The sequence below is a fragment of the Chamaea fasciata genome, unplaced genomic scaffold (genome assembly GCF_029207755.1).
Source record: "Chamaea fasciata isolate MVZ Bird 193981 ecotype frontalis unplaced genomic scaffold, bChaFas1.0.hap1 SCAF_11, whole genome shotgun sequence".
Lineage (NCBI taxonomy): Eukaryota > Metazoa > Chordata > Aves > Passeriformes > Sylviidae > Chamaea > Chamaea fasciata.
In genome coordinates, this window is record NW_027094096.1 from 14594993 (window position 1) to 14609806 (window position 14814).

General features: G+C 50.1%; 1 protein-coding gene across 1 annotated transcript; it reads left to right on the top strand.

The window, feature by feature from the left end:
- Positions 1-350: 350 nt before the first annotated feature.
- GP5 (glycoprotein V platelet) lies at positions 351-5631 on the top strand. Its single transcript, XM_066193840.1, has 2 exons — positions 351-371; positions 2952-5631. Exon 2 carries the CDS (start codon positions 2978-2980, stop codon positions 4907-4909), a length of 1932 nt encoding a protein of 643 aa, XP_066049937.1. The 5' UTR covers positions 351-371; positions 2952-2977; the 3' UTR covers positions 4910-5631.
- Positions 5632-14814: the final 9183 nt, after the last annotated feature.

Sequence of the window (14814 nt, forward strand, 5' to 3'; positions counted from 1 at the left end):
TTTTCAGCTTTTGGGTGTCTGTCTTAAAACTTTCTTATGTTACGTGAGTGGCTTCAGGCCCTACTTACGGAGTTACAACCTGTGGAAGTTGGTTGCTTGAACAATTGTAGGCAAAAATCTGCTCTGAAGCTTCAGATATTGTTTGGCCTTTGGCCTGTCTCGGTATCAGGGCAAATACGGGTGGAAGTGTTATCTAGAGGATGCGTTTTGCTGTTTTACTTCCCATTTAAAGTGCAGTGTCATGGTGAAGCCTGATTGCCTGCTCTGCTCCTAGTAAGTTCCTTTAAAAAGCAGATAAGTTTCTTAGGTACAGCTCAAAATTCTTTTTTCATGCTTGTATGAGTTTAAGAACTTGCAAGACAGTAGAAGAGGTAAGCACCACTGTGAACAATACATGTGCTCAGTGTTCTATAAAACTAAGTTCAAAACTGATTTGAGACTTCTGATATAGTAACAGTATTAATGTATTGTCTCTGGCATCCTTTTGTAGTCTTGAGAAATATTAAGAGGGGCTGGAAGGGAAAGAGGCTGTAGACCAGACTGGTAAATGACCAGCCAGGCTGGTGCCTTTTCTGGATTGCCAGGTGTCTCATGTGAGGGTTTGAGAGAATTTTAATGCATGGGAATATATAATTTTGTTCTCTGTTGTGGGTATTACTGTATTCTGTACTGTTAAAATATTAAATGTTTTTTCAAAAAATTCTGTTAGCAGCTCTAGATGTTTGAGACCTATAGGCTTGTTCAGTTCTTGTGGCAGCACTTACAGCCTTCATATCTTTGCAAAGAATTTCGACCATTTTGCTGTTTGTTTGTCAACACTAGTGTTTTCTAACATTTCTGAGCATCTAATCTTGTCTTCTTCTATACTCTCTTATCTTTTGCTATAAGAAAAGGAAAACAGACATCACAAACCTACAGTCTAGTGTTAGTCTGTTTCTGATTTTATGGAGTGGCCTGTGGTCATACCTTCCAAGGGACCTGCATTTGCAGTTTCTAGCATAACCAATTTGGGGGGTTTTCCCTGCATTTGGTTCTCTAGATCCTTGCTTCTCTCATCTCACTGAATCCTGTAGTTCTGCAGTCTTGAGTTAAGTTGATGCAGGTTGAGATGCCAGTCAGGGCCTGAAACAGAAATTTCTTAATGTGTTTCTGGATGGAGGGTTCTGTTCATGGAGATAGGTAGGATCTGGGGCAGGCTGAGTTACAAATTTAATGAGGTAAAAGCCTCACTGGCTATGAGAGAGAGTTTTGGGGTGGGGAGGATTACTAGGAGGGTGAGATTCTCTGAAAGATTCTTGTTTGACATGTGAAAGACCTTTGAAAGAGTGAAATCTCATGCTGTTTTTTGGTGATACATATGTCTCATTCAGTGAGTTGTGAAAAGCCCACTGAGATCTTGCTTTGTGGCATCGTGTTGCTGGTTGTTGATAGCACTAAATGCCATATCCTTCCCTTCCTGAGGGGGAGTTAGAGATTTTACCAGACTTCAGCATTCCTTTTTTGTCTTTTTCTTTTTTTTTTCTTCTTTTTCTTTTTTTTCTTTTTTTTTCTTTTCTTTTTTTTTCTTTTTTTTTTTTCTTTTTTTTTCTTTTTAATGCAGTAGCTGCTTATGACATGCAGCCGTTTTGGGTCCGTTGTGGTACGTTCTTGTCAGCAGTTCAGGTGCCTGAGAAGCTCTGCTGTCCTTCCTGACTTCTCTTTAAGTGATGAGGGCTGTACCCAACAGTCTCTGTGGAGCTGGTATGGCAGAGCTTCACCCTTGCCCCTGAAAAGGAGTATGTGGGGATGGAGCTTCCACATTGTGTCAGCTATCCCAGTTACATCTGTGGAAGTTGTGTAGCTATTCCAGCTGTCCCAGCTGCTGCTTATTCTGCTGCTCAGCCATGTGCTTGACATCCAGGTTTCTGATACACTTGGACTTGATGATTTCATTGAAGAAGTATTTCTAGACTGTGAGTTTCTGTTTGACTTGCTCTTTTAAATATTACCATTTATACCTACAATGATTGCTTTCCTGTTTGTTTGGAAATATATGCAACTTTCCAACTTTGTGGTGTGTTTCATGCAGATGTACCTTTATTGCTACAACTTCCCATCTAATTTCACGCACTTCTTTCCTCTCATTTCACTGTACTTTTAAATACCACTGCAGATAGCTCGGTATTGCATTAAGCTGCTGAAATGAGACTTGTTGGTTATCAGAGGCTCACTGTCCTGTGCCACATGGGGTCTTCTGTGTTATTTCAGGCTGTGTCAAAAATAGCCTGTTCCTTCTTGTGTGTTCCTGGGCTGTTCCAAGAAGCCATCACTTGAAAATGCTGAGACAGGATTTAACTGGATGGTGCTGTTTTGCTTTTCACCACTTACAGTACAGGACAACCTTTTTACCTCCATTGTCTATTTTTGCAGGCTAAACTTTATTTTTAAACCTCAGATAACTTACAGTGGAAAAACACAGTGAGTGCCCGACCTTTTGATAATTTTTGAAAATATTTTTGGCATGTAATTTAGTATAATATACTAAACTTTATCTAGTGGAAGATGTCCCTGTCAGCTGGAAATAGATGATCCTTAAGGTCCCTTCCAACCCAAGCCCTTCTGTGATTCTGTATTGCTTTTCTGTTCAAATAAATACATGCCTTTTGACTACTTAAGTGTTTCATCATGATTTTTGTATACTTTTATTAGAGTTAATTGGTACAGATACAAACAAGGAACAGTTGATTTACAAAAGTTAATTTATCTGTACTTCTCAGTGTAAGCTGAGCACTTCAGAAATATTGGCAGTGAATAATACAAGAGATTTTGAAGTTTGCTTTCAAGGTGTGGTAGTTTGGGAAGGCAAGGGAAATTTTGCACACATTTGCAGGTTTATGATATAATCACAGGTCTTTGTGAGCTGCTTAGTTACCTATGATCAAATCCTGATTCTCTCTTATCTCTTGTAACAGCTGATGTTTCTGGCACTTCAACAAGGATGTTGGTGTTTCGTTTGTCAGTGATGGTCAAGCTTTTCTTCCAGTTGGATGCATCTATTTGCCCTGAGAAATGTGACTGCTCTTCAAAAAATGCAATTTATTGCTCTGGCCCCCATATAAAAGACCTGGAATTATTAAATCTGCCTTGCAACATGACAGAAATTCACATAACAAACGCTAACATATCGTACTTGCAAGATGTTTTTGCTAGGATGGTGGATTTACAGCATCTCATCCTGTCTTCAAACAACATCGCTCTGGTTTCACCAACAGCTTTTAAAGGCCTGGGAAAGCTAAAAGTCCTCAAACTGCTAGATAATAAACTGGTTGAACTTCCTCCAGAAGCATTTGATGACATGGTCCAGCTTCAGCAATTGATCATTGAAAATAACAGTTTGAAATCTATCGAGGAAAATCTGTTTGACAAACTGGCTAGTTTACAAGAGCTGTACTTGAACAAAAACCAACTAACAGCACTTCCCAGTGGCGTGATGAAGAAACTTGCCAAACTCAGAGTACTGAACTTGTCAAGAAATTACTTAGCAGCACTGCCTAGAAATATATTTAGTGCATTAGCCAGGCTTGAGAGGCTGATGCTGTATATTAATAGGCTGTCTTCAATAGAGTCTGGTATGTTTGATAGACTGAAGGAGCTGCAGGAGCTTTTCCTGCATTCCAATAATATCCATTCCATTGCCCCAGATGCATTTCATTGTCTTCGTAAACTAAGAACCCTGACACTCTCCAGAAACAGGCTTCAGGTTTTGCCTTCTGGGCTTTTTTTGCACTTGCATGACCTGTCTAAACTGACCTTGTACGGAAACCCACTGAAGTCTCTTCCAGAAGTATTGTTTGGAGAGATGAGGCATCTTGGTAGCCTATGGCTGTATCACACAAAGCTCTCAACAATACCAGATTTTGTGTTCAGTAACTTGACAAATTTAGAGCTTCTTGTGCTGAGTTTTAACCCAGAGCTTACAGTTCTTCCTAGGAATGTATTCAGTGGCCTGAATGAACTGCGGGGCCTTTCTCTCCATACGAGTAATATTTCCAGTTTGCCAGAGGGAATCTTTCTGAGCCTTCAGAAACTGCAGAACATTTCCCTCTTTGGTACAAGGCTTGAGGTTCTTCCTAGAAACCTCTTTCACAACCTCAAGCACCTCCAGAAAGTTTACCTGAATGGTACTAACCTGCAGTCTCTTCCTGCAGACTTCTTCACTTCTTTACCTGAGCTGGAAGAAGTTGTCCTTGACGACAACCCTTGGAAATGCGATTGCCAAATTCTTGGCTTCCAAGAATGGCTCCAAAAGAGCACAACAATAGTCAAAAACGTGCCATCTCTAATGTGCCACAGCCCAATGGCACTGCAGAATATTTCCCTTGTGTCTCTAAGCATCGATGACCCAGAGTGCCTGCCAACCACAGCTATGACATATCAGACATTCAGCTCAACTTATTCCCAGACTTTGACATCTCCTGTGATGGAGCACTTCACATCTTTTCAGGAGACTGCAGTAACAGTGTTGTCCAACATGGAAATCATCAGCACACCCACGTCAATTCCTCCTGCAGTTCCAGGTTTTACATACTCCCATGTTGAAGATGTTGGACAACCTGGGTTACATTTCTCAGATGTTCCAGTCCAAACTTCTCCCAGCATCATAGCACGAACCAACAGTGTCAGAGGGACAGATTTAACTACTCTTGTCTGGTGGGATGAATTTCCAGCCCACAGCAGAGCTAAACCCTATTTTAATACCAGAGTTACTTATTGCCAGCTATTCTTGTGCATTCACAGTTTGATTTTAACACTCCAGACTGTAGTCATTGTATTCAGTCTGTATGTGATGGGTAACACCAGGCAACTCTTGCACTCCAGAAATATTCCTGCTCAGCCTGTAGTTCTGATAAGAATATTAAGAAGAACTTGAAGTGTTGCTTTGGATGCTTTTTGAATATTTGAACAGTTAATACTCAATTCAGATCTGGATTGCAAATCTTCATAGCAAAGACCATAAGGACCTTGTCTTTATAACATAATGGAAATGAGTTTTGTGCCCCTCGCAGCATTTGCCAAGAGTGGCTGTAATCACTGTCAATTGCTACAGCACTTGGTGTACAAACCCAGAGGGTGAGATGAAAGTATCTGTGGTCACCTCTACATGTGTGCTGTGGGTTTCCTGCCTTGGAGTGAGCCCTGTCCCTGCCAGAGGCTGCTGCCTGCTGAGTGTTCACTGCTCAGACAGAGTGCCATCAATGTAGGAACTCTTACATAGGAACATGGCTTCAACCGTGCTTTAGAGATTGCACAAAGTACTCCAATACTACTGTGCCCTATACTGCCTGCAATCTTTTGTCTCCTTACTGAGAAAACAAGTGGTGTTTTTGGGAGGAGCTGCTGGGAAGGACCTTTAAACAATGGGTATGTGTGCAGAGTAGTGTGGTGTAAGTGTCTTAACCTTTGCTTTCCGTCCTCAGCCCCTTTCCAGGACATGGCACGAGGAAGGGGTGGGTACCAATTAAAGCTAACAGCAGAGGAAGATCTTGTTGTATTTTATAATCTTGATGTATTTTATTGTTTGTTTGGAGGTTTTCTGGAAATTTTGTAAAGTTCCTACAACTCTGAATTTTAAGTAAACACTTTCATCCTTAATCTTTGGCTAGTGGTCTGAAAAAACAAGGTGTTCCTGGCTGCATGATGCAGGGAATCTTGAAACCAGAGCACCAGGCAGAAGCCCAGGACTGAGGATGGGCTCCACACAGGTGAATTGGTTTGAGAGCTGATCTTGACTGAGCTGGGAGAGAAAAGAATGGCCTCTCCTGGGCTTGGATAGTAAAACAGCAGCATGCAGCTGAGGGGCAGGGAGCCTGCCTGAACTGAGGGCCACGAGGTGTCACCTCCGTTTGGAAACTGGCTGGGGAACGTACACAACTTCGTCAACTTGGAGTGGTCAGTTGCATTTTCAGTTCACTATTTTTTACCTTATTACATGCTGCTATTCCCTGACTTCCAGTCCTTTCTGTGTTGATGTGCAAAGGAAACTACTAGGCAATAGCGTTGGTTTTGGTTTTTAGACTAACATTTTATTAATATTTTGAATTGTATGAATATTTTAGTTTGTAAGTAGACTGGTGGCTGTCAGACTGCCTGTGCTTTAGTAGCTCTTGGATTTAACTATCAGCTTTTATCTACATTATGGGACTTAGTTTGTTCTTAAAAGCTATGACCTGCTTAAAAACTTCTGAGTGTGGTTCCCTGGCTCCTTGGGCCAGAGAGCCTCTACTCCAGGAGTCATTTTGTAACCTTAGTGCTTCCTCACTATTAGGGACTTTCCTGGATGCCCTTCAAATGCTCATGACAGACTTGAAGAAAACTTGCTTTTCCTGCAGGTTTATGGTTGCTTCCCTGCTGTGTGTTAGGCAGTGAGAATAAACTGTGACTGCTTTGTTTCGGGGTGCTCTGCTGCTGGGCCTAAATTCCTCTTCCAGGCTGTGAAAAGAAACAATGTGCTTCTATAGTGTTAAAGGATTGATGTCTTGCTGGTGAGGTTTAACAAAATTTAGCAAACCTGGCTAAATGGGAGTTAGAGCCATCTCTAAAGAAGCAGAAATGCAAGTGACTGCAAGTGGTGCAAAGCAAATTGTGACTGGAATCATAAACAGAGGCTCCAGAATATTTATCACAATATATTTGAAAGAAGCACAAAACCAACAGTGAGCTTTCTCCGTGGTGGTTCTGGGTGGTTGCATGTAGTGTTTAAGAAGAGAGAGTTGTTACAAATTTAGGTTCTTGGTTGGGCAGCAGTAATGACCACTTAGTGCAGTGCCAGCTCCAGCACTGTCGCACAGTGCCACGCAGGCATCTGCTCACAGCAGGCTGATCGGTGTAACCTGGACTAGTGAGGAAATGGTTCTACAAACCATGCTGGTGATTGTTACCTCAGTGAAGGAAGTGTGCTCTAAGCACTCGGATGCACAGTGTCTGATTTCTAAGAAAAAGCACCTGCTTGCTCATGGCATGGGTACAACCCTTGCTGTCCAACCCGAGGGCAGCGGGGCAGCACCAGCTGCCGCCCTTCTGACCCCTCCTCTGGCTGCCCCGGCCCTGCAGTGCAGCCAGCTGCGCCCCCACGCTGCTCCTTGGCTCCCGGTGCAGTCACTGAGCTCCAGCTCTGGCACGTGGGGGCTCTGGCACAGGGCTGTGGACAGTCATGTGCTAAGACCGGGATGATTCCTCTTCCCAGGATGATTCCTCTGCACATGCTGTCATCGGGCTTTCCCCACGCTTAGGCCAGACGGGGGAAGTGAAGTCATCAGACAACAAAAGGCTGGAGCAATGAGTGCCTGGGGTGGTTTACTAACTTTTCCTCTGAGGTGTACTGTTTTGAGCTGCCTCTGATTCATTGTTTCTTTCATTGCCCGGTGGAGCTCAGCCCTTCCTGAAAAACTCCCTGGCCTGAGAAATCTGAGGCTATTCTTATGCATTTCTTATCCTTACCCCATTTCTGTCTTTCCTGGAGAAGGGACAATTGTCCAGGTCAGCATGATGCAGCTGTGGCAGGCAGGAAGGCAGCAGGCTGATCCCCAGACCCTCTCTGGGCAGCCCTGCCTCGCTGCTGCCTCAAAGCACTGTTTCCTTGTGTGCAAGGATTTTCTTGGTCCCTGCAGCCCATGCTTACATCATCTACTGCTCAGCCTTTGCCACCAGGCTGGGTGGGAACACAGTGGGCTGGAAGAAACTGGAAGTACCTCATCCCTGATCCAGCGGGTCCTTGGGGAAGAGGTGAATGCAAAGCACACCTGCATAAAGCAGCTGAAGGGGTTGGTTCTGCTCTCTTGGCTCCTGATCAGGGTGCGGAGTCATGGTTAACAGCCCTGCAGGTAATCCAGACCTCCAAGTCAAGGACCTGCTTCCAGGACTCCATCCTGGCTGGAACTGCTTGGGTACATCACCACTAGGCCAGCTGTGCCAGCCAGCCATAGCTCGCTCTGTCCCTTCAAATGCTTCTTGCTGTAGCAGTTGCTCCTGTTCTCTTTGTTTAGGAAGTCCTGGAGCAGTGGGAGCTCTGACCTATCCTGCCAAGCCAAGGGAGTATTCATTGTTTCCAGCTTGATGTCACTACAAATGCCATTCTCCTTTGCTTGTTGGGATTTGAATCCAGAGAGTCCCCAAAGCACAGGGTGCTGAGGGGGGGAACTGAATGAATGGCTGCCACAAACACTGGCAGCTCTGCCTGTTTCACAGCCACTGCAGCAAGCACTTCCAAGCCACCAGCACAACAAATCCTTGCCTTGTGTGTCCTGGTGTCCTGGTTCTTTCCATCCCACCACCTCTGCCCTGTGAGACTAGGAACTGCAGGAGGGCCCTTGTCACTGCTTGCAGAGGGCAGTGAGCTTGGGCAGCTGCCTGTGAAATGCAGTTCAGTCCTCCAGTGCACAGCAGCAAGATCAGAGCCTGCACCTCAGATCTTCCCTGTCCTGATGTCAAAGAGAAGTAGGGTGATGGCAGATGTGCTTGGAGAAGGACCCCAGCAGTGCTCTATGGTTCAGGAGTGCATGCAGCTGCTGGCTGCGAGGCAGGAGCCCTGGGAGTCTCTGCCTGACATTATGGAGCACTGGCTGTGTCTCCTCTAGGCCTCCAACCAGCACGGCTTGCCTAGGGCTGCTGATTTGGCAGCCCTGATATCGGAGCATTTCCTAGGGATGTGAGAAGAGCTGGGAGGAGATGCAGCCCAAGGCATGTTCCCCCTGGACAAGGCATGAGTGTTTACAGACTCACAGTGAGTGGAAGGCCTGAAGCTCTTGCTTTGCCCCCGCTAGGGAGTGGCAAACTAGGGAGGTGTTATTTCTCCATTTTTGTAGCCAAAATCTGGGTTTCTACTCACCTGTGGGTGTTTGTGGGTGGAAAAGCCCTGATATACTCTTACTTGGGCCAAGGGGGCTGAGTCCCACTTCACTACAGGGTGGGAGCTTCTGTTTCAGCAGCACCCAGACCAATGCACCACTGGGCTCAGCCCTTGAGCAATTGCTGCTGTAGGACTGGCATGCCAGACTTCCAGCTGTGCCTTTGTGTGTCTCTGCGTGGAAAAAAGCTCAGGGCAGAGAGCCAGCGATGGCTGGCAGCAGCTCTGCAGTCTGCTGTTCACTCCTCTGCTGGCTTCTCCTGGGAAGAAATGAGGCCCCTTCCCCCTCCATGTGTTGGGAAGAGGCCCCTGGGGCGCTCTGTGGTGCCAGAGGTAGCTTTACAGAGACGAAGCTGATCCAGGAAACAGTTTTCAGTGTACGAGCCCCATGCCATCACCCCCAGCTCCAGCTGCTCCTTCCCCCTTTCACAGCGCACATCGGACAAGCTCTTTCCGCTTTGGATTATCTCCGCAGGCGGACTTGGCTGCGGCCCCACATTCCTTCCAGCCTAGCGCTGCCCTGAGCCCGGGCCAAGCCCTGCGTGCTGCTGCTATCGCTGGGGCCAGGGCTGAGCCTGGACGAGACGATTCTGCTGCTGTGGTGAACGCCACTGGAGCCTGAGATCCTAAATGCCATTTTCCTTGAGCTCCAGGAGGGTTGTGGTGGGCCTGGTGCTGGTGTTTGAATGGAGGTCAGCCTGATGGCCATCTCTGCTAACCATCCTCAATGGACCAAAGCTGCTGCTGCTCCCTCCCGAAGTTCCCACTTTGCATAAGCACTTTCCCAGGGCAGGCAGGGCATGTCTCCATCCCTTGGGGCAGATGATGGCATCATCTAGCCATGAGCAGTGAGGCAGCCCTGGCCCCGCATTCCTCAAGCAGGGGAAATGTCACTATGGCCGGATCACTGGCCCTGTGAAGGAGCTCTCTCATTTGGGCTCCTCAAAGGATTTGGGTGGGCCCGTGCTGAGGCAGGGGCTGCTGGTGCTTCTCTAAGGGTGGAGGTGGCCCCAGCACTAATGCCTCTGCCTTCACCCCTCAGCTGTGGGTTGAACCTGTGGGTCCTGCTGCAGGGCTCAGGCCCAGAGGTGTTCCCTGTGCTGGAACACGGGGAGGACTCCCCCCGTGGCCCCTAGCCCAGCCCTCCACCCTCCTCCTCCGCCTCGGCAGTGTTTGGCCTGCAGCCTGGGACCAGCTGGTCTCTGTGCACACCGGGGGCCACTGGGGGTTGGGGGGGTTCATAGCAGGGTGGGCATTTTGCAGCAGTGCAAAGTAACTGGGGGGGTCCCAGCTCTGCACTGCAGGGAGCGGCAGGCCACGGGGAGGTCCCATCCTGCCCAGGGTGCCAATTCAGGCAGGAGCTGGAGGTGTGCAGGGAGCAGGGGCTGAGGGGGGAGCTGGGTCTGCATGGCGTGGGTGAGCATGCTCAGCTGCTTGGCAGATGAACAATGTGCTCTCCCAGCCAAGCCCACAAACTGCTAATTTTAGCGATTACATGAATTTTTCCAAGCAGTCTCGAGTCCCTTGGTGATTCAGAGCCACTCAGCTTTGCTGCATCCGCCACCCTGGCCGTGGGGATGAGCTGGAGGTGTGCCAGCATGGACAGACAGACACAGGAGTGTCCTGCTATCCTGTAGCAAGGCAAGACAGCTCCAGCAATAAGGAACGCTGCTGTTCCGGGGCTCCATCGTCTCCTTGAAGGTGCAGGGACACGACAGTGATTCCACACTGTCCAGGGCTTGATCAGGGGGGCTTCAGCCTCTGTCTGGTGCAGCTGGACGTGGGAAAGGTCCACCAGGCAATGCTGAACCTGGGACTTTCCTGCAGCGTGAGACCCTCTCCACTTCATCCAGCACCGTGTGAGTTCCTGGCTATATGGAACAGCCTCTCCCTGCGAAATGCTAATCTCACCCTCAATCATATCCGTTTGCTGTCTCAGGAGCGGCCTCTCCCCTCCAGGTGTGCGGGGTGGGTACATGCTGCTGTCCCAAGCTCTCACCCTCTGATTCTCTCCCTTGTGAGTAGCCTGGGGCAACCTCCCATGTGCTCACCTCAGGGAGTGGCTGAGGAAGTGGCTCACGGGCATGTGCCATTTGTTAACTCAGCCCTGCTTTATTTCTACTGATGTCTTGAAAATAATAATTTCTGGCCAGAAGCCAGAATCAGTTTCCTGAGGCCTGGGTAGAGGCAGGCAGGTTTTTGTCACGGTTGTTACCTGGACTGCTCGGAAACTTTGCCAGCATGGTAGGAACCATAATCTGATGACCGGCCCTGTTGAGACAGGATGTTTGAGGTACTCACCACTGCATCCCTGTCTGCCCTGGGGCAGCACTGCTTCTAGGGAGGTGAGTCCCACATTCCTCTGATGAGCTGGGCTTGAGGCAGTGGTTTATCAGAAGTGCTGAGGTTTAGTTTATGTGTTGCCTCGCTGAAACGCTGTGAGCTTCTGGATAAGTCAGAGCGGGCAGAAGCCCAGCAGTGCCGGCAGTGGGCAGACAGAGCCCTGATAAGGCTGTGATAAGGCTGTGAGAGCCCTGCTCTCATGCCAGGGCTGCAGGGAGCAGGCAGCTCCCAAGCCCAGTGCCTGACCTCCAGCTGCAGAGCTGTCACAGAAGTGGGGAGATTATTTTGGGAAGTGTGGTTCTGAGAAACTGCCGTGTAACTACAGCGTGAACTAGAACACTTGGTGGGTGGTGTTTTCAAAATGTCCATTCTCTGTGCCCAAATGCCTGGGTGTTGCCCCAGAGCAGGAAACGTGGCCAGGGGTAGTTTCAGCCTCTGCCCTCACTTTCCAGCCAGAGAGGGGCCCGTGGCCATCCACCATGTCCTATGGCAGGTGACTCTCCCACGCGATCTGCACAGTGGTGCCGTGGCCTCCAGCTGAGGTCCTCCTCCCTACCATGTTCCCACGATCCCTGTCTTCTTCTTTTGAGACTGTCTGGGGACTCTGCCCTCCCTCCCTGCAGTTTGCTGTTTGTCCTCATCTGGTCCCCTCTTGCAGCTGTCCCTTCCACTGCCCTGCACCCCTCGCAGCGTGACACATTTCCTCCCCGTTCTCCGGCAGCAGCCCCACGCTCTTCCCATCCCGAGCAGCTCCTCAGAGCCGCCCGGAACCCGAGCAGAGGTTGCTGCAACCGGCGGAAGCACGGGTGGGCTGAGACGGGATTAGAGGCAGCCAGGGAAGTTCCAGCTGCCCCGTGTTTAGCAAGGGACTGCAGCGGCTCTCCAGGAAGCCCAAAGGGGCCACGTACGCTGGCTCTCCTTAGCTGCTTCCTCCCGAATATCCGTTCCCGCTAGCTGCTGGACTGGGACTGCCCGGAGGAGGTGGGCGAGGTGGGGAGACCTGGGCTGGGTGATGGGACCCAAGGACAACCCAGCGCACCCGTGTGTGCTGGAGGGGGCAGGGGAGGGGTGGCAGCAGGTGCCCCTGAACAAGTCGATGGATGCTTTCCAAACAACCCTGGGTACCAGGCTCCACCACCTGTGTGTCAGGACTGCTGAGGGGGCAGAGCAGGGCAGCCACTGGGAGACAGCAGCTGTGCTGCTCTGGGGTTGCAGGGATGCCTGCAGTGGGGGTTCCTCGGCGCCAAGGTGTTCCTCATGGCTCGTGGGCAACACTGGCTTCCTGTAGGCTCTTGAAGCAGCCTGGCCTGTGCCTGGCACCCGCACAGCTGCTGACCCTGGCACTGTGCTCATTTCTTGGCAGCGCTGGTTGTGGTGCCCACAGGACAGAGCCCGCAGTGGGTGCTGGTGGGTTTGTGTCCTGTTGGCATCTGTGGCTGTGGGGGGAGTGAGGGCTGTGACCTGGGCAGGGTCAGTGTCCCGGGGGTCTGGCTGCACTGGTGGCCCTGGGCTGGGGCACAGCCGGAGGCCTTGATGCTTACAGGAGCAATAGATGGGGAAACAAGAGCTGTGCCTGTGCCAAAGAAGTGCCATGGAGCAGCCCTGGTGTGAACTTGTGCCAGGGAAGGACAAGGTTGTGCCGGGTCTGGCTTTGTCTTGTCTGCCCCCCTGGTTAGTGGCTGTGTCCCACTGGGGACCAGGGGGACTCCCAGGGTCAAGCTGCTGCCAGGGCACTGGCTGACATGAGCAGCATGTTCACAGGGCCCTCTGCATGTCTGCTCTTACAAGATCACTGGGGTTCAGGAGGGGGAAACCCAAAACTTCATCCTTGAGATGCTTGCTCTGCTGAGGAAATAGGAATTGGAAGCAGCTCTGCTCCAGCGCTTTCCCTAACCCCGCCACTGCCCCTGTGCTGATTCATTGATTTGGACGGGTTATATACTGGGAGGGGAAGAATGAACCACACTCTGCTCTCTTGCCAGCACGGAGCTGTGCTCGCTCGGCGCTCGTGGCTGCAGGACACTTGGGTAAGTCTCCTTCTCCTACTGCCCTTGTGAGTGGACATGGATTCCAGGGACTCCCAGGGCAGCTCTGGGGGTTGGTGGTGGGGTGGTGGGATCTGCACGTTCTGCAGCTTTTTATTTGATGGAGATGTTTATCTTGCAAGGGTTCTCCGAAAAAGTGTGATCACTTAGATGCTGTGGGAGCTGAAAGAATTACAGAGGCAATGTATCCCACACTATGATCAACAGAGAAAAATGAGTGGGGCAAGTTAATATTTTTGGGGGGGGGCTGAGGGGCTGAGCAGCAGAGAATGTTCAGCCTCTTGGTCTCTAAGGTTTTTATCCCTAGAAGAAAAAGAGAGATCAATTGTTTCCAGCTGCCTTTCCTGAAGGTTGCTCCAGTGTGGGTGCTCTAAGTGCTGCCTTACCAGGGAGTGACATGAGCAGGGCTTTTGATGTGCTGAGCTTTTGGGGAAGTTTATAAATGTCTTGCTATAAACAAAGCTGTTCTTGGATGCAGATTGTTTCCATATGGGAAACATAAACTATGCTGGCTTATAGATGGTTCCTCCCTCCCTGCCTGAGAGCAAGAGTGTTCCCTGGGGGGAGGGCAGGGAGGAGGGCAGGGGCTGTGCTCCAACACCCTCCTGGGTGCCAGCTGGGGCACTGTGGCCACACCCCTGTGCTGCCTGAGTCGCCTGTCTGGCTGAGCTGAGCTCACAGCAGGAGTGTCAGGTTTTCTCCATCCCTTGTGCGACGTGAAGCTGTTAATGGGGGGCTGCTCCATGCCAGCCTGGCACAAGGCTGCTGCTTTCATCTAGGGAGGAAGATCCCAGGTGAGAGGAGAGAGGAAAGGGTGTCTATGATATCTGTGCCCGTGGGGTAATGGAGAACTTCACTGGGCACCACCCCTGGGACCAGCCTGCATACCTGTGCCCACATCAGACACCCCACTCATGGTAAAATAGGCCAGGCTGAGACCTCCTGCTGGGACGGGGGAACACAGGGCCAGCCTGTACCCAGCCTGTGCTGGGGAGCTGGCAAGGGTCCTGTTGACCCCAGCTCCTGCAGGACTGGAGCTAAAGCATCCATAGGCACTGCTCTTGGCTTTGCAACAGGAGCTCAGAGCTAGGAGGGTGCTTGGGGTGCTGGGGCAATGCTGGGACCTGCTGCAGGTGCTGTGAGCCAGCTCTGGTGAAGGTCTGGGCTCTTTGGTGGTGCCAGGAGGCCAGTGCTGCAGATAGCAGCTCGCCACATTCTGTAAAACAGGAAACCACACTCGTGGCTGCCAGAGGAGCCAAGAGAGCTGGGATGCCAGGGATGCCACTAATAGCTGTGGGATGGCAGCCAGGCACTGTGGCCTCCAGCTCTGTCTTGCTCTGAGCTCTTGTCCGGGCTGAGTCAAGCCTTTCCTGCCCCAAGCCTTCCTTGCCTGCCCTTCTCTGCCTTGTTGCCATGCTGGGGGGCAGGATGGCCACAGCCTCGGTGGCTTTTTCCAGGAGAAAAGCAGCACGCATCCCTGGCAGTGGCTCTGGGAGCTGGGAAATGGCAGGGATTGAAGCCCCCTCTGTTTTTTCTGCAGGCCCA

Coding starts and splice junctions, on each gene's coding strand:
- GP5 (XM_066193840.1), top strand. CDS start 2,978: ATGTTGGTGTTTCGTTTGTCAGTGATGGTCAAGCTTTTCTTCCAGTTG.